Source organism: Pelobates fuscus, chromosome 8, assembly GCF_036172605.1.
Source record: "Pelobates fuscus isolate aPelFus1 chromosome 8, aPelFus1.pri, whole genome shotgun sequence".
NCBI classification, from domain to species: Eukaryota; Metazoa; Chordata; class Amphibia; order Anura; family Pelobatidae; genus Pelobates; species Pelobates fuscus.
Genome location: NC_086324.1, coordinates 36,995,150 through 37,014,799, shown reverse-complemented (window position 1 = coordinate 37,014,799; position 19,650 = coordinate 36,995,150). Strand labels below are relative to the sequence as shown.

At 40.1% G+C, this 19,650-nt stretch overlaps 1 protein-coding gene across 1 annotated transcript in view; it reads left to right on the top strand.

Annotated features, from left to right (window-relative positions):
* Positions 1 to 14,496, top strand: part of LOC134571440 (sodium channel protein type 2 subunit alpha-like) — a 154,856-nt gene extending 140,360 nt beyond the window's left edge. The window contains exons 24-27 of the mRNA XM_063429692.1: positions 4,973 to 5,110; positions 7,200 to 7,304; positions 8,732 to 9,002; positions 10,500 to 14,496. Coding sequence (XP_063285762.1) covers positions 4,973 to 5,110; positions 7,200 to 7,304; positions 8,732 to 9,002; positions 10,500 to 11,695 — 1,710 coding nt within the window. The 3' untranslated portion in view covers positions 11,696 to 14,496. The remainder of the gene's footprint in view (positions 1 to 4,972; positions 5,111 to 7,199; positions 7,305 to 8,731; positions 9,003 to 10,499) is intronic.
* Positions 14,497 to 19,650: the final 5,154 nt, after the last annotated feature.

Here is a 19,650-nt window from a genome sequence, read left to right as displayed (position 1 = left end):
GCCTTTATCGTCTCTAATGCGCTCTATGTATGTCTGCTGTCTGCGTTTTGCTAGCATCCTAGCGAGTAGTTTGCCACTCTTGTCACCATGTAGTGCAAAAAACGCTTTGTGTCGCAATGCGTCCCTGAGATGTCTCTTCAGTAGGAGTTGGGTCAGTGCCCTGCGGAGTGTAAGAAGTTTGTCCTGTAGTGCGTGTGTTTGGGTGCCCTTGTTTTGTGTGTCTATCTCCTGGATTTCGGTGAGTATTGCGGATATCTCCGCTTCCCTTCGCTTTTTCAGCAAGGCTCCTTTTTGGAGGAAGTGACCTCTCGCTACGCTCTTGTGAGCCTCCCATAGTATAGTCGGTGTCGTTTGTTCGGGTGTGTTTAAGGTGAAGTATTCTCTTAGTACGGTGCCAATGTCCGCCTTAATGTCCGGTTGTGTTAGCAAGTGTTCATTCAGGCGCCATTTGGTCACCCTTGGTCTGTGCATCGGGGATGTTATCGTGATGGAGATTGGTGCATGGTCCGACCACGTCACTGTGCCTAGCTCCGCTCGCTCCACTAATGGGAGGTGGAAGTGAGTCATAAAGAAGTAGTCAATCCTGGTGTAGGTGTTGTGGGGGTGGGAGAAGAAAGTATAATCTCTTTCATCAGGGTGGTGAGCCCTCCAGCAGTCAATCAGTTTTTGTTTAGATAGGAGAGTTTTAAGTGCTGTTAAGTGTTGGGTCGGGATATGAGATGTCCCCGATGAGGAGTCCCATCTTGGGTCCATAGCTACGTTGAAATCGCCCCCTAGGATGAGTACCCCTTCCGCAAATTTCTGGAGTTTGCGCAACGTGTGGGATAGGAACCTATAGTGTCTCTGGTTGGGGGCGTAGATGTTGGCAAAAGTGTAAGTTTGGCCTACTATCTTCCCTTTCACGAATAAGTACCTGCCTTCCCTGTCCGTCAGTATCTCTTCTTCTATGAAGGGGACTCTTTTGTGCATTAGGATCGCGACCCCCCGTGCCTTTCCCCCCTGGAAATCGCTATAAAACCCCTTCGGGAACCTGTGGTCGTGGAAGCGGGGTCGTGCCCCTTCTCTAAAGTGGGTCTCCTGTATGTAGGCTATGGACGCTTTTAGAGTGTGGAGTTCGCGTAGTGTAGTCGACCTCTTTTCAGGTTTATTAAGCCCTTTGGCATTGATGGACACTAATGTGAGGTTTGCTGGTGTGAGTGACATGTTTGGTGTGTGGTTGTGTGTGTGTCTATGTCTTCAGTCGGTTGGTCTCGGGGCGTAGGATGGGAGGGGGGTGGGGAAGGTGGGGAGGGTGTTGGGGAGTGAGGGGATAAGTAGGTGTAGGAAATAACCGTCACCTGGGTGACGTTAGGGTTATGGCGTCTAGTTGTATGCGTGGGCCTGGGCCGTTTTGCGCGCCCAGTGCCCCTCTCACCTGAATGTGGCGCCTATCCCGTCGGGGTGTGGGAGGAACACCGAGAAGTGTCGTGACCACGTGGGAAACTCCTCCCCCAGGTGGTCCGGTTCTCGATCTTTTCCTAGTCTGGGTGGTCTGGGGACGTCTGCCTCCCATGCCTCCCTGTTCAGTGGCTCAAGTCGTGATCGTAGGTGGCTGTCTCCGCCTATGGACGTCTCTGCAGTCGAATCGTCACCCTGGGCATATCTTCAAGTAACACAAGAACAAGAAACAATAAATCATACATTAAACGATTCTATTTACCCTCAAGCTTGCAATGTCTGTTCAATAAGTAAAACCAATGCCGCGCTATAGAATTATGCCTATACAAAGCTTTAGAGGTTGGTCAGAGAGGCGGCAAGTTCTGAAGTGATTGGAGAAGACAGATAACACAAGTAAACCTTCATAAACATTCAAGTTATTTCTGCGCGGCTTTATGGGCCGGCCGACCCCCCCGCTCACCCTCCCCTTCCACAGTAAGATGATGGTGCCGTAATACATTAGTGTTGCTAATGCTAATACCTACAAAGTTGGTTATATATCACCCCCTGCCTCCAGTTGTTCCCAGTAACCCTAGCTCGTGGTGAGAGGTGTCCCTGTGCCCTGCCAGCTCTTCCGTGCTCTGGATGGGTATCTTGAGTGGTCTGGGCATGTGTTGGAGCCTATGTGTGAGGTGGTCCGCATGGGGTGACATGCGGTCCCCTTTCCTGTGCATCTGCTCTCTAGGCTTTACGGAATGTCCCCCCCTCCTCCCTCCTCTATCCTCCTCCTCTACGGGTCGATAGCGGCCCTGTCAGCTCCCGAGTGAACCGGGCTCACACCTCTCCTCTCCCGCCCGCTCCTGCTGGGGTCATCACGGGTCGGTGTAGGAGAAGCGTTTGCCCAGCCCAGTCGGCCCCATCTTGTGCCCGTCTCCCTCTCGGCCCTTGCGTTATCTGTTACCTTTGGGCTGTGCCTTCCTACCCTTCAACCCTCGCCCCCTCCCCAGGTGGTTGAGCCAGTCCCGTGCTAAGAGTCCAGCATATACTTGCGAGTCTTTCGGCATGGGCGCCGTCTCGGTTGTGGCCGGGGGCGGCAGTCCTGTGATATATCGAATGATTTGCAAAGTCCGGGCCGCACCCGGGGTTTCGTAGTTCCGAAGGCGGGTGTCTCCGGAGGAGGGGTGTCAAAGTTCTAGATAGAACATGAGGTATAATCTACAAGGTGGGCATTCCTTGTGTCCAGGTATGGGGAGCCCGTGTGAGTTGTGATAGTCCGTGTCTGGTTAGAGTTCTGCTATTGTGTCAGGGGAGTCTCTACTGGTGGTGGTCGGCCGGTGTCGTCCGCCATCTTGGCGCGTGTCGTCGATCCCCTCAAAGTTGGGCCCCCGAGGGCCTCAGCGCCTGTTGCCGCGTAGTTCTCCGGGTCTGCGTACTCTGTGGTTGGGGTGGAGCCCCTCGAGCAGGCGTGTATGGTGCTAACGGGTCCGGCCACTGTAAGGGTGCCGGCGTGATATGGAGTTCTGCTGCTAGGGCATTTAGGTCTTGTCTGTCCTTCATCAGGAAGGGGCCGTTTGGTGTCTGTACTTGTAGCCCCGTGGGGAAGCACCAGCGGTAGCGCAGCTTATTTGCTTGTAGTTGTTTGGTGAAGGGGCGTAATGCTCGCCTGTAAGCCAGCGTGGCTGGTGCCAAGTCGGGAAAGAGTTGTACCTCGGTATCACCAAGGTGTACCGTTCCTGCGTCCCTGGCCTTTCTGAGTATGTCCTCCTTGAGTTGGTAGCTCATCAAACAGCATATGATGTCGTGCGGTGGGGTCCCTTCCGGACCTTTGGGCCGTAGAGCCCTATGTGCCCGTATAAAGTCAATGGGATCATTGTGTGTGCGGCCCAGTATGGAATTGAAAAGACCGGTCAGCGTGGTCTGTACTGGGGCGGAGTTGTCCGCTTCCTCCGGGATCCCCCGGACTCTGATATTCTGCCTCCTGCCGCGATTGTCCAGGTCTTCCATATGGCCCGCCATTTGCTGTAGTTGGAGGGTGTGGAGTCGTAGCGTGTCCGTGTTCGCAGACTGCGCCGCTGACATGTGGTCGCAGTCCGCCTCCACTTGGGCGACCCGCTGGTGTAGGCCTCGGATTTCCTCCTTGAGCGTTTGGAGCTCCGTTGAGATGGAGGTGCGGAGTTCCGAGTTGGCCGCTTTTAAGTCGGCTTTTGTGGGCAAGTTGCGTAGCATTTCCATCCAGTCTGGGTGGTGGGCGGCTGGATCGGTAGGCAGGTTGTCCGCCATGATCCCGTCTCCGCTTGGTGTAAGTGGGAGCGGGTCCTCTGGGGCCGTTTGGCTCGTGTAGGCCTGAGGTTCTGCGTCCGCTTGTGCGGTCAAGAAGTGCCTCATGGAGGGGTTTTGAGACCTCCTGGGGGTGTCCGCTTGTTTAGGGGGTTGAGAGGGTCGATTTGTTTTGCCCATTTTCAGGGTGAAAGTGTGCTTTAGGCGGTGATTTAGCGGAGCCTTACAGGGAGCTCTAGGTCTATGCTGCCATCTTCTTCAGCGTCCAGGCCACGCCCCCCTTTATTTCATTCTTGAACAGCAATCTGTACCCAAAATTTGTGTTTTTCTTCTCTATGCTAATGTGATACCTGTGGATGTTTACAATAAATATTAGACTTCTGCACAAACAGAAGTTTTGGTTCATCTGAATAAGTTCATCAGTAAATAAAAATATATTTGGACTTCATTTCATACAAAATTCAGGCGAACCGGTTTAAATTTTAACCACTCACTCATTACCGGTGAGCAAGAGGTTAAAAATTGACGTGGCATGAAAGGAAAAACAGCAAAATAATTTAAGGAGACTCACACTGTCTCACCATAATTCAAATTTAGCTCACACTGTCAGTGTTTCCTACTGGAATGTCTACTCCATGTGGCATTGTCCAACATGCACATTGTCTATGGGCCTATGATTAAGAGCGCATAAAATGCCGTAGGTCATGTTACCCCCTTATGCTGTGATTCTGTTTATGAATATAATAAAAATGTTGTATTTTATTAAGAAGGCTTTAGTGCAGTTATTATTGAAGTGTACTTGGATTCTCCATGGAGCACGCATATTTGTTTTATTTAAAGCCAAGAAGGTAAAAATTGGAAATATTCTCCAAATCAGCTTTGTTCTTACCTTGGCTAATTTGGCCTAGAATTTTAATTTAACTTTGAGTAGGTGACAGTTCACACTGTGAACACACAATGAACATGCCTGTCATACTGATAACTGTTGGCTTTTTGACTGTTAGATTAAACTTGAAATTCTAGAAAATTGGCAAAGAAATGGTCTAGAATTTATCATCTTAATTAATGATTTAATTAATTTCACCCAGATTTTTCTATAGTAAAAATGCATGCATTTTTGGAGTAATCTTTTACATAGTCTTAGTACATACCATCCTTTATAAAAAATAATTTCTAATAAAATTACAGCAGAATAGAATGTTTATAAAGTGTATGTTTAACACCTGCAGTAAATACATTCCATAAATCTCTAATGTGTGTGTTCTAACCTGTCTTCCAGTTAGAAGAGCAGCCCCAGTATGAGGACAACCTCTACATGTACTTATATTTTGTCATCTTCATTATATTCGGCTCCTTTTTTACATTAAACCTCTTCATTGGTGTCATTATTGATAATTTCAACCAGCAGAAAAAGAAGATAAGTATTCTATTCTATCAGCTATAACATATTGTTTTGAGAGTTTCTATTCTAAAGATCTAAACTAAGTTTGGAGACAGATGACAAATAAGGTGGATACTTAATGGTTCTTATGCCTTGTGAGACTTATAGATTTACTTTAATAAGTGTTTTTTTTTTTTCTTCAAGGTAGAGAGAATATAATAAAGCTAAGTATTAAAGGAACACTAAAAGGTCAGGAACACAAACATATATTCCTGACCCTATAGTGTTAAAATCACTATCTAACCCACCTTGCCCCCCTAAATATAGTAAAATCTTATATTTATTCCAGTCTGCTGGTGCTGGTGCTGGTGCTGGCTCTGCCCCTGATCTGCCTCCTTTACTGACATTATCAGAAGTGATGATCTCAGCCAAGAAGGCAGGCCAAGGGCAGAGACAAACGCCAGTCTGGCCAATCAGCATCTCCTCATAGAGATGCATTGAATCCATGCAGAGGGTGGAGACACTGAATGTAAGTCCGGCACACTGAGCAGCACTGCCCCAGAAAGCATCTTTAGTAGCCATGTGAGGAGTAGCCACTGGAGGCGTCCCTAGGTTGTAATGTAAACGCTGCTTTTTTTCTGAAAAAAGCCTACAGGGACTGACCATACTCACCAGAACAACTACGTCAAGCTTTTAAAATGAAGGTACATAGAGTGGAATGTGAAAACACGTAGTTTAGAGAAGAGTGGCAAAGATAAGAGACAGGGCGATGGTATGAGATAAAATAATTTTGTGACATGTCCAGACTATAACAGAGAGTGAAACTGTACTATGTGGCGAGTGATGCAAGTTTTTGGAGAGGAAAGTAGTCTGGAAGAAGCATTAAGATGGAGGAAAGAGAAGTGTACTTTATGTCACTTGAGTGGGTGCCACAAGCTTATTAACTTTAGGGCTATAGTAGATTGAATGTAGTCCTTAAGATATGGTTTTAATAAGTGCCAGCATTAAACTTTGGATTATCATTTTTAATGAAGTAGTCAATTTGTCAAAAAAATGTGCATACCTCTCTAGTATAGCCTTATGTAAATGTGTCATTTATAAGCTGTTGATGAAGGCAAAAAAGATAAAGCAGGTGTGCTTCAAATTCTTTATTGAAACATAAAAAAAACATGAACATAAGTTTAATATCTTGTCCTGTGAGTATTTCTGACTCAGGAGGTCTCACATAAGTTTCAATATACATTTGCCATTACAAAAGGAACCAATACCATAAACACAGGACCCTTGCACCACCCATTTAAGTAGTCTGTAACCAAAATTCAAGATTGGTCACTTTTGCATGAGGGAGATTATACTGGGTGTCTAGATTATACTTTTAATGATGCTTATAATTTTCTAATAAAATACCCAGAGTGCACACAACAAGAATGGACAAATTCATAAGAGCTTGCCAATGGGTTTTACTCATTTCCCTTTGTAGAGGCATTAGTGACCTAGAATGTATTTGAGATATCTTGCGATATCAAGTGCATCAAACTGATAAAGCCTATGAAAGGTTTTAAAGTAATGCTTTGCCTTGTGAGATTTCATTAAAAATGGATTCATTATAGAAAACTCAATGATTACAATGACATTCTGTTGAAATGTGGCAATGGGCATCACATTCTCACCATTTCCCACCAGTTACCTTGGCTGATCAAAACAGACATCATCATTTTGTGAGCCTATGGCAACTCCCCACTATACCTTGTGCTTTTGTGCACACACAAACGTACAATAGTGATGGAGGCACTATTGACAAGTGTAGGTGTCAGGAAATAACAGATATACTTACCTGTGTTCATTCCTTTGGATGCCATATAGTGAGCAGACATATCACTATAGGGGATCTTGGGGAATGAGAGTGCCATATTAGAAATCAAAGTGATTATTGTATTTCTTTTCTAAATTGTCCTCCCTCCAGAGGAAACTAGCTTGGCATTTCAGCTCAGGGCTGCCCTTATGAATGATAATATTCTTATATGTTAATGATATAAGTAACCTTTGAAAAGGAAAATATGTTGTGATTATTGATATATCTAGTACCTTTACAAGATTTTGATCTGTATTTCTTTTTATCCTTTACTTTGGAGGTCAAGACATCTTTATGACAGAGGAACAGAAAAAATACTACAACGCAATGAAAAAACTTGGGTCTAAAAAACCACAAAAACCAATTCCAAGACCACCAGTAAGTATATTATCTTAATAGTAATATTGTTCCATCTAATGCAGGAGTAAAATTTCTCCAAACATGCTGATACTACATTGATTCAGATCCTGATCCCGATACAGGATTTTAAGCCCAGACATATTTGAGTTACATTTACTAAACATAGGCTATGTTTCCGCACATGTTGGTAACTGCTGGATAGACATCATTATTAACATAATTATAACATAGCTATGATTCTGCTAGACTGGAAATTTGAACTTGGTCTGATGCCAATAAAGCTCATAATGATGGACTCGGATGGAATTGGGGGTTTGCGAGTGATTTAGTATCAAGCTGGTCTACCAATCCCATAGTTCTAAGAACTCTGAAACTCCTTCCTATCAATTTTTTCCAAGCTCTACTTTAGTAGAGATACATTCAGAGCCAGATTACCCATAAGGCAACATACACGTCAGTTGTGCCCCAGTCTGGGCATAGAGCTCTGGCTCTGAGGGGTCCTCATTGAGTCAGCAGGGAGGTCAAAATATCTCCCTGTTCAGTCCTATGCCCCCTTTATAGAGTACAGGTCACATGAAGAGTTCCCCTGCATTCCCCCTGGTGCTTCTGGACCCTCCAGGGATTACACTCACTACTAAAGGTAATCAGGAGGGGGTGGGGGGGTGGGGGGCAAAACAGACACACTTAGATCCTACAAACACACACAACATTCACCCAAACTCAGACTTCCCTACACACACATATTCGCAGCACTTCTTTACACAAAACAATTAACCACGAGACAAAGTACACTAAATGTTTTAGTCCATATGTGAAAAATGTCGGCAAAAATATTATAGTAGATCCCTAATATTAGAATTACACTCATTTGGATAGCTTTTGTGTTACCTGTTTTAAGCCATTAGTGGACTTGTAAAGGTATGAGACACAAATTCAACTTTAATCCTAAAATAAACACAACCATAAGGAATGAAAATAAATGTTTACATTTATTTTTCTGTAAATTGTCAAAGTATTTAAGGGAAATGGTAGCTCAGTAGTGTAAATTGGTCAGCTGGAATAAGACATATTGCTCCTCTATATTACAAGTAAAATGTGTACTGTGAAGGATTAAATAATGAGTGCTAAAGGAGGACCTCCACCATTCAGTCACTTCAAGTGAATCTTAGGACCAGTAAGATTGACGAATCTGTTGTTCCAAGGCTTGCACTCACTGTTTTTAGTGATCAATTTACATGTAGATAAAATAAAACTAAACATTTCTACGTTGGTTTAGCTGCATTTTAATCCTTTTTATTTTGCTTATCTTTAAAATATATTGTTGAGATCAAACTCTGAAAATAAATGATATTGTGTGGTTTATGTTTATATTGGTTAACTATCCTCATTACTTTTGGAATAAACACTAACAACATTACCTCTATTTTATTTTGTTTGTTTGCTAGAACAAATATCAAGGCATAGTTTTTGACTTTGTGACAAAACAAGCTTTTGACATCACTATCATGATCCTAATCTGCCTTAACATGGTAACCATGATGATTGAAACTGATGAGCAAAGCGACGAGATGGAAAACAACCTGTACTGGATAAACTTGGTATTCATTATTCTTTTCACTGGTGAATTTCTTCTAAAACTGATTTCGCTCCGCCACTACTACTTCACCATTGGCTGGAACATATTTGACTTTGTGGTTGTAATTCTCTCTATTGTGGGTATGTATAACATACAATGTTAACATTGTCATACAATAGTGTTTTCAACACTGCAAAGACCTTCTAGAGCAAGGAGTAAGGTTGTCTAGGGGAGTTGATATCAAAATGCCAAAAGCAACTCTCTTCCTTACTTTATCATCCTGGAATGTAAAGCATATGACTTTGTACCCTACTGTGGGCTCTCATATGCCCTGCTTCCTGGAACCTAAATATACGTATATATTGCCACTATCAGGACAAATATTTCAGCTAAATTTGAGATACCCTCCTGATTATCGAGGGCAGTAGTGTACCAAGTGGGGGGGCGGTGGTGACAAAGTACACGAGCAAGAGTTGGGTGAACACAGAACCTTGTCCCGCAGGCCACTTTTTGTAAGGTGGCAGCCCAGGACTCAAGTAGAGGATTTCATTTTTCTTTACTCAGGTCTAAAAGGAATGGAGCCCAGCTGCAACAATTATACAGGCAGGGGATGGAGTTATATGCTACCAACACCCGCTGGCTGATAACCATGCTTATAGGCAAGCAGGATAGAATCCCTGTTTCCCAAACTACTAGAATCCAGGGACTTTAATTCTGGTCATGCCCTCCCCGCCTCCTTGGAGATTTGCTGACCTGCCTTTGTGCCATGTAACCGTGTGTGATTCTGTGTGTGTGCCTGAGACTGCATGTTTGACTATGTGACTGTCTGCGCCTGTGGCTGAGTGTGACTATGAGCCTGTGACTGTGTGCTTGTCGCTGTGTGCATGACTTTGTGTTTCACAGTGTGTTTTTGTATGTGTTACTGACTGCTTGTTACTGTTTGTGACATAGGGTGTGCTTGTGACTGTATGTGACATAGGGTATGCATGTGACTGCATGCGTCTGTCTGTGTGTGTGCATGTGTCTTTTTACAACTAACTGTGTAAACAAAAGTTCAACATTGAAGGTGCTGCCAATATACATATGACTTAGGTACAACTCTGATCAAAAGAATTAAAAATTTACTGAGGAATAAATTGCATGACTGAAGTTTGTTGGCCTTACAATTTGTTGTTTGGTCAGTTTGTTCATATATCAATTTATTCTGACAATTGCAACACATAATAATCAATTTATGAATGTTTGCGTCCACGTAAAAGTAAGTATGCAAGTCTACGTTACAAAAAGAAAAATACCTTAAAAAGCACTGATAAGACAATATAGGGCACATACACTAATCCCAAATAATGAGTAGAACTGATATTGAGGATATACATCTTATCCAACAAAATCTTGCTGGTCAAAGCTCTATGAGACAAAACAAGACCCGTGCAGAACAGAATCATAGATTCCTGTGCAATTGTAAAATTCTAAGGTAAAATAAGAAAAATAGTTTGCACAAACATGGGTGGATGTTTTAAACCTATTACCTGGATTAATCTAAAATATATGAATGTATGTATACATTGTTAAATCTGCATTATGTACATTGCATTACATTTTATGCTACTTTAACGTGTTTTTCTCATTTATTACAGGTATGTTTCTTGCGGATATGATTGAAAATTATTTTGTTTCACCAACATTATTCAGAGTTATAAGACTTGCTAGGATTGGTCGTATCCTGCGTCTGATTAAAGGAGCAAAGGGGATTCGTACATTGCTATTTGCCTTGATGATGTCACTCCCAGCTTTGTTCAACATTGGCCTCCTGCTCTTCTTGGTGATGTTCATTTATGCCATATTTGGAATGTCTAACTTCGCCTATGTTAAGAAGGAAGCTGGAATTGATGATATGTTCAACTTTGAGACGTTTGGAAATAGTATGATCTGTTTGTTCCAGATTACAACATCTGCTGGGTGGGATGGTTTATTGGCACCAATTCTCAATAGTGGGGCGCCAGACTGTGATCCATACTTAGATAACCCGGGGAGCTCTGTAAAAGGAGATTGTGGTAATCCATCAGTCGGGATTTTCTTTTTTGTTAGTTATATTATAATATCTTTCCTGGTCGTGGTAAACATGTATATTGCAGTTATTTTAGAAAACTTCAGTGTTGCTACTGAAGAAAGTGCAGAACCATTGGGAGAGGATGACTTTGAAATGTTCTACGAGGTTTGGGAAAAGTTTGACCCAGACGCAACCCAGTTTATAGAGTACAGCAAGTTATCTGATTTTGCTGATGCACTTGATCCACCCCTTCGTATAGCAAAACCAAACAAAGTCCAGCTTATTGCGATGGATCTCCCTATGGTAAGTGGTGACAGAATTCACTGCCTTGACATCCTATTCGCATTTACAAAGCGTGTTTTGGGTGAAGGTGATGAAATGGATGCTCTGCGGCAGCCAATGGAAGAACGGTTTATGGCATCCAACCCTTCCAAAGTCTCCTATGAGCCGATTACTTCCACTTTACGGCGAAAGCAAGAGGAATTATCTGCCCTTATTATTCAGCGTTGTTTCAGAAACTATCTTTTAAGAAAAACAATTAAAAAAGCCTCATATTTATATAGGAAAGAGAAACTAAAAGAAGTAAATAGCTTGCCTATAAAAGAAGACATGGGTATTGACAAGCTTAATGGAAACTCAACCACAGAGAAGACAGACATGACTCCTTCAACGACTTCACCTCCATCTTATGATAGTGTAACAAAGCCTGAAAAAGAGAAACATGAAAAGGACAAAGCGGAAAAAGAGGACAAAAGCAAAGATGCCAGGGAGAACAAAAAATAAAACTGCACATTTTCATTTGTGTGATAAATTGTTTACAACCTGTGAAGATGACCCGTTTGTGTCAACAGGACTCCTCTAGGAGATCTATGCCAAACTGACAGTTCTTGCATATGTGTACTCAAGGTCAGTGCCTATAATAAGACAGTGACCTCTTGTCAAGTGATGGTATAACAACCTTGACTGGTGGTTACTGTTTTCATAATCAGTTGACACTTCTTAACCAGAGAGCCATAATGGCTTCTCAGTTTGTTGGGACCAGTCAAGGAATGCAAACCTATAATGTTTGTGTGTTTCACATAAAACACTGTAGTACAATAATTGTGTCCACTGTTTGCATTTCAACCACCATATGTTTACAAAAAATGTGTTAGTGGAATAACCATTTTTATTTCATTTGTAGGTTGTTTATTTATATATATGTGACTATTTTTGTAAATGGGTTTTACAGTATGTTGGGGATGTAGTACAAATTTTGAAAGGAAATATTAAAAGTCAAAGAAATACAGAGACGACCACACACTGTATATGCGACGATGTAAATTACATCAGTTCATTCAGCCAATGTCACTTGCCGGAAGCAAAGAGTCACATCCAACCTAGTTTAAGGTTATAAATCTGTGTGTGCGTGATGAAAAAAAAAAATGTCTCTGCATCATCATTCCCTTCAGCAACCCTTAATTTCAGTCACTAAAAGAAAATATTCACATGATCAACATGCCACTAATAGCAACAGATTGGATGGTGTGCTTACATCCATTTTTTTTTAGTTTGTTTGTTTGTTTGTTTTGTTACTGTTAAATGACTGGGGAATGGGAAAGCACTAGGTCACATATGTTTGTCCAGTATGCCAAGTTGCTATTATAATGAAGCCACATCTTACAAGTTCAAGTTGTACAAAAGAGAAATTATATATCAAAGTAAACGAAGGTTACTGTAAAATAATAATAAATATACGTATGAGGCAATAGAGAAGGTTAAATAATAATGGAGTGCATATATTAAGATGAGATCACTTTAAGTATACTGTACACAGGAATGCGAAAGATATTTAATGGTTGAACTTATGATAAACAATTTATCCTAACAAGAAGTTCTTGTATTTTTTATATGTAAATTTATTGACACAGATATGGGTCTAATGGATGGTAAATGTATGGTGTTATATGACTAAAATCCTTATAATATGAAAATTATTGTATTTTAATGGGAAAGTCTATAAACATGCCCTGCAACTGTTAAAAGTGAAAAAACAATTTGGAGAATGAAATGTCAGATCTTCTCAGCAAAGGTGTGCATAAAGTTGCAACCCTAGCTCTTGACTAATATCAAGCAAGCACATAACATGTGCCACCAATCGGATCCCATTTATTGACATATATGGTAGTCACTTTGCAGCAAGTCTGCTATCATATGGACTGATGAATTAAAATCAAAAGGACACACAGGAAATAGTTTCTGTTCCTTAAGATAATGTTTATTATGTTGATCACAGACTGATACTTGATTCTGTATTCCATGGAGATTTTATGATAGACGATTATGCTTTAACAAATACATTATTTATTCACATCACCAGTGAGAAAAATGTTACCAATAAATTGGTGTCTTCCCTATATGATTGCAATTATTTGGACATCGGGAATCATGCACAAGAACTGTTGGTTGGCTAAGGAACAAACCTAACATAATTCCAAATGTTAACATGTTACCAAATATTGTTACATTTCTGTGATAAAAAAAAAGAGAAGTGATAGTATCTTGAAAATGTTAACTACTCTATGATAAATGACAGTGTCTGTTTTCATTTAATGTAACAAAAAAAAGTTTTGAATGTAGATACAATATCAATCATATTCCTTTGGACATACACTATACGCCACACTTGTACAAATTGTTTTATTCTCGTTCAGTGTATATACAGGTTGATACAAACCTAATGAATACAGTTTGACCTTTAAAATAGTTATAAGATTTCATATTACAGCTATCAATATATATTTAAAAAATAATGTACAATCATTCTCATAGTTTATCTTCTCAGTCTTAACATTGTGTATAGGATTTCATTTTTTTATTTTGTGTTCTGGGACATCTATCTAGTTCTTTCTAATTGTGTATGCCACAGTAGTTTATATAATGTCATATCTAACTGTACATGCCACATTAGTTCATATAATGTTAATATTTAACGTATGACAAAGTTGGTCTCATATACTTGACCAAACAATTGGTAAAATGACATCCGTAAACTAATGGTTCATCCTAGGGATTCGAATAGATTTTCATGAATTCTAGGTAAGTGTTGATGCACTGTTATTACACAAACATTTTATAATATCATCATTAATGTATTTTAAATTTGTTACCTTCCATTGGGATTAACATTAAGTACAGATTGAACCTTGCTTTAACCTTATTTGCAGATATATAATGCACATTTGTTTGTCTTTTATTCACAATATGTATTGCTAGACAGATTAAATTAATTTACAAAATCCAAACCATTATAGCTACAGGGATTTCAGTCCTTTTGTTTCATATCTGTTTTGTCATTGGACATGTGTAATACAATTTCACTTAAAACATTATCATCATGTTGCAGAAGTAACAGATACTTCAGATTTTAAAATGATCAGTTCTGGATTATTCACCCATCTACAGCAGGCTTAGAGCTGGCTTGACAAAGTACTGTGCCATAATAAATATTATGTATTTTTGTTGTTGTAGAAGCCTTCACTCCTACTCCCAGCAAACTTCAGAGAGCATTGCTGTTCATCATTGTTTGCAACACTATTATTGCAATTTGCCAGAGAAACTTCATATTGGTATAAAGAATACAACCAGTGCAATGAATGCACCACAGGAGAACACTTGGATATTAAGAAATATTAGATTACTTCACCCCTTATTTTTTATTTTAAATCAATAAAATGTATTAAAACCTACCGTTCTTCTAACGCCAGAACAGACCCATAGCTGTAGCCTATCCGCCTCCTGTGAAGTCGGTGATTCTGATTACTTTTATCCAATCAGATGCTTCTCACAGTGAAATATTGAGGACGTGTGCCAATTGTCGCAATCCATTAATCAGTGCTTCCCATAGAGAAGCCTTTATTCCAAAGCATTAGACGTGTTCAGTGTCATCATGCTGTGGGACCATAACGGGCATGTTTTCATACAAATGTTCCCAGAAACAACACTGTTTTACTTTGCCCAGGTAAAGTATCTATGCACCAAAGCCACTACATTAGGATGTAGTGGTTTTGGTGCTTAGAGTGTCTTTTAAATACAATATATTTCAATTTTCATGTTGTGGGCAGGGATTTTAATTCATGGTTACAACTATATAATTGCGATTGCAAAATTCTTGTCTATGACAAATGAAATATAGAATAATTATGTCTATCTTAACCCCTTAAGGACCAAACTTCTGGGATAAAAGGGAATCATGACATGTCACACGTGTCATGTGTCCTTAAGGGGTTAAAGTGTTTCTACGTAAACTATTGTTTGTGCTGCTTCTGGAAACAAAATCAGTATAGATAAGATACATCAAATCTGCTCTACAGAAAGGTTGCCGAGAAACCCAAGTTATCTCTGCAGGCAGTTAATGTGTTGTCTGTGATACAGTTGCCAATAGTAACATGATGGTAAATCCGGCAGCCAATAGGAGTGCGAGGATGATTGATGTATATCTTAGGAAGCTTTTAGAGCTGGGAGATTCAGTGGATTCTTACAGCTGACCCTTTTCCAATTAAAACATATTGCATTAGCTTGTTGTTGAAGTGGATAAGAATAACTAAGAAAAACATGCAATATGTATTTGTTAAATCGGTTTTCTTTATCTAGAAAAATGCCAATGGATACTATATTATTTGTTTTCCTCTTAAATAAAGCAAATGAAAAAATGTTGCATGTTTTAGAATTACTAGAACATAAAGTATTACTTTGCTATAGTCCATAAATCATCCTTTAAAACTCAGTTTGTTCATTTACAGTTCAATAAACCCATGTATTGAGCATCATGGTTTAAAGTAACTAAATATGTATATTTTAACTATGTGTTGAATACCTGCTTAATTATTAACTCTTTTAGGTTTCCAGGCATCTGTGATTGTTCTGTTTTTACAAGGATGAGAACATCTTTTGTATGATTACAAGTTACTTATTGTTTGCGATTTCTGGTAAATCACCGACTTTTGCTAAAATTAAATTTGGTTTAAAATGGGACTACTGCTCTTAATCTCATTTATGAGTTTAAGTTTGCCGAAACAGATCAGCTTGCACCATATGAAAAGGAGAGATTATCATTTTTGTCTTGTGACTAGTGGTTAAAGGAGAACTCTGTTCTGGACCCTGGTGAAATAACATAGGCAATAAATATTTCTAAAAACATAGTATACAGATAGAAAAACAAAAGCCCAAGCTATAAAACATTCTGATAACTAACTTGTGGTGCTGTAAACTGCGTTGGTGACAGGTCTACTTGAAATCATATCCTACCATATATAGGATTGAAGAAAAAGAAACCACTGTAGACACATTTGATTATAGTCTTCCAATCAGTTATTCTGTACAAAATGTTGTGTCTATTGTTTTGCACCTCTTCTGGTTTATATGTTTCCCTAATATGTGTAATACATAACATTTTCTCTCTGAAAAGTTAAATATGACTCTGAAAGAAAAGATGCACTCTTCGTGGCTCAACATTCTGGTTCCCCCATATTCTATACAAGTATGAATGTGTTTTCTATTATATGAATTGTTGAAGTTAGACTATTATCCACAACTTATAACACTGCTGGCAAAATCATCTCCACATTTATAGCTTAAAGGAACACTCTAAGGATCATAACGACTACTGCCTAATTTAGTGGCTATTGCTCCAGGAGTGTATTGGTCTTGTCAGATGGTACGATGACAGTCCATTTTATTACACAGGTTTATTTGCTAAATTGTTCATTCGAAGTGAGCTGAAAGTGAATTTCAAATTTAAGATCAAAATAGCTGAACTGGAAAATGTCTCTATATCAGCTCTGCTTTCACTTCAGCTACTCTGGCCTTACATTTGAAATATGTGCATCAGCTCTTCCCCCCCAAGCAGCTAGGAGTGACGTCACCAGAGAAGGATCAGGACGCAGGGAGAACTTTGTCTCAGCACTGGAACAGAAGTAAGTTTATGCTTTTTAAAAAAAAAACTAAACAAAAAAACTTTGAACGGGGAAAAACAGGATAGGAAGGGTTACTCTAACTAAAACAAATGTTTTTCATAAAGACATTTTTTTTCGTTGAATGGTTGGAGTAAATGGACCTTTAATAATCTCCAAACACCATTTACTAATTTTCTTTATATCTTGTCACAATAACAAAGAAAACAGCATTCAACATTACCAGAGTTATTCACTAAAGTGAGAATTGAATGTGGATTTCAAACATAAGGCCAAAGTAGCTGAATTGGAAACACAGTTGAGTCAGTGACAAAGCTGGAGGAGGAGGTCCGCCCCAGACAGCACAGGACCGAGCCGAACATGCTCCAGAGCTGTTGGGATGGATGGAAGTGCTGACCACACTGCATGAATTGACTTGCAGGAGAGGAGTGATGTGCATTCCCCTCCTGCCAGTCATTTTGGACATTGTGTACCTCAGATGGTGTGCCCTAATGCCCAATGTCCAAGTGACCAGCAGGAGAGGAGCACACATCGCTCATCTCCTGCCAGTCAATTTATATAGCGTGGCCGAGCTATGCCAGCACCTCCGTGTAGCCCGCCGGCTCTGGATTCCTTACAGTGTGACTGGTGCAGCGCCGCCTATTACAAAATAACTATTATAGTGAGCGCCTATTACAAAAAAACTATTTTTTCCAACTCGGGGACTGCCCTGGGCTGCAAAAGTTCTAGCTATGCCACTATTTTCACTTGTGAGAAAGGCTGTACTTGATGGACACATGTCTCTTTTCAACTATGTAACTTAAATTTGAAAGTCACTTTGAGTCACTTTAGTGAATAACCCTGAAATTAAATAGAAATAACTAAAGGAAATTTAAAAAAATAAATACAATTGTGTTAGTAGTCAGCACAGTACTTTTTTTCAAATAGTTTTGCTTATTTTTTATTTGTGGGTCCAACATAGAGTAAGTATTTTTCCGTCTACTTTGGTTATGTAACAGCTGAATAAACAAATTTTAGAAACCCTCGTGTTAGCTGTTTAGTAAATAAATCTCAAAATCTTCAAATACATACTGACATACTCATCAATATTCTCATATACATGTAAAAAAAAAAAAATAGACACTCTGAAGTAGACCTGGCCCTAAGGTCTGCTTAATACATATTGGAGCTAAATGTAGAAAGGCCAAAACAAATAAGTAAATTACAAAATAACAGAGATGCGTCTGAATTTTCCATGTCCAGTACAAGTCCTGCATGGACTCGACAGTGGCTGGGATCTTGTAACCACAATGCATAATCCATACAAATGTGTATTCCTAATGCTTTAGTTGTCCTGTCTCTTGATAGGATGTGTCCCCCACCACTAGAATGAGAAGCCAAGAAAAAAAAGCATTAACTTTTTTTTGCGCGGATGCACCCTCAACGTTGCTTACTTCTCCTCCTCCCATGGTGTCACAGAGGTATTGCATAGATGAGCATTGGGGACCTAATGTGCCTGCACAGCAAGCATCAAGTTGCTGCATAGAAAAACTTAGAATCAATGTGGGCTGCAGTCAAGTGACCAAGTTTTACTCAGTTACTGAAGCACTAAGCACCTTTAGTGACTGTTCCTGTAACAGCCATTGGTGGAGTGTTTAACCCTGCAATCTGAACATTGCATTTTCTAAAAACTGCAATATTTTACATTGCAGGGTTAAGCCTACAAGATCACAGCACGCAGACCACTTCATGTAGATAAAGTGGCCTGGGTCACTTTAGTGGTTCTTTAACACTGGCTGAGCAGGAGTCTATAGGATATATAATTTGGTTAAAGTAGTATTATTCATTAAAAAACATAAATGAAACTAGCTTATAGAAACAGCCTTAAAGGATCACTATAGGGTCAGGAACACAAACATGTATTCCTGACCCTATAGTGTTAACACCACCATCTAGCCCCCCTGGGCCCCTCATGCCTCCATAAATATAGTAAAAATCTTACTGTATTTAAGCCAGAAGCTGTAAATCTGCATGCTGTTAGACCTAGAAAAACAAGCAGTCTGCTGACATGTGGTAGCCAGATCCAATCACAGTGCTTCCCCATAGGATTGGCTGAGACTGACAATGAAGGCAGATCAGGGGCAGAGCCAGCATGATTCAAACACAGCCCTGGCCAATCAGCATCTCCTCATAGAGATGAATTGAATCAATAAATCTCTATGAGGAAAGTTCAGTGTCTGCATGCAGAGGGATGATATACTGAATCACAGGATGCTGTGCACAGTGCTGCCCTGTGCTCTGCTGACAGCAGATCTGAGTGGATGGAGGCATATTATGCCTCCATGAACTCCGAAGTCCCTCTGGTTCACTCTGAGTGACTGCAACTGAAGGTGTCCCTAGCTTTCAATGTAAACACTGTATTTTCTCAGAACATACAGTGTTTACATGAGAAAGGCTGCAGGGAGCTATAGTTTTCACCTGAACAACCTCATTAACCCCGTCAGGACGGAGTCAATAGTGCACGTTCTGATCAAAACAAAACGTAAACAAAAACTGGAATTTGCGCTATATGTCTGTTTTGTTCAGGAGAAACAGGGCTTTAATTTATCATTAACTATTCATATATGGAACATAATTCATTATGAATAAAATTATAAAAAAATGTGAGAAAATAAGATTTTTTTTAAATTTGTATTTCCGTCTGACATTTTAGCTGTGAATGTCATAATACTGTTAGGTTTTACTGCACAAAAATGCACATATTTGTAATCAGCGATGTCTCACGAGTACAACAGTACCCCCCATTAA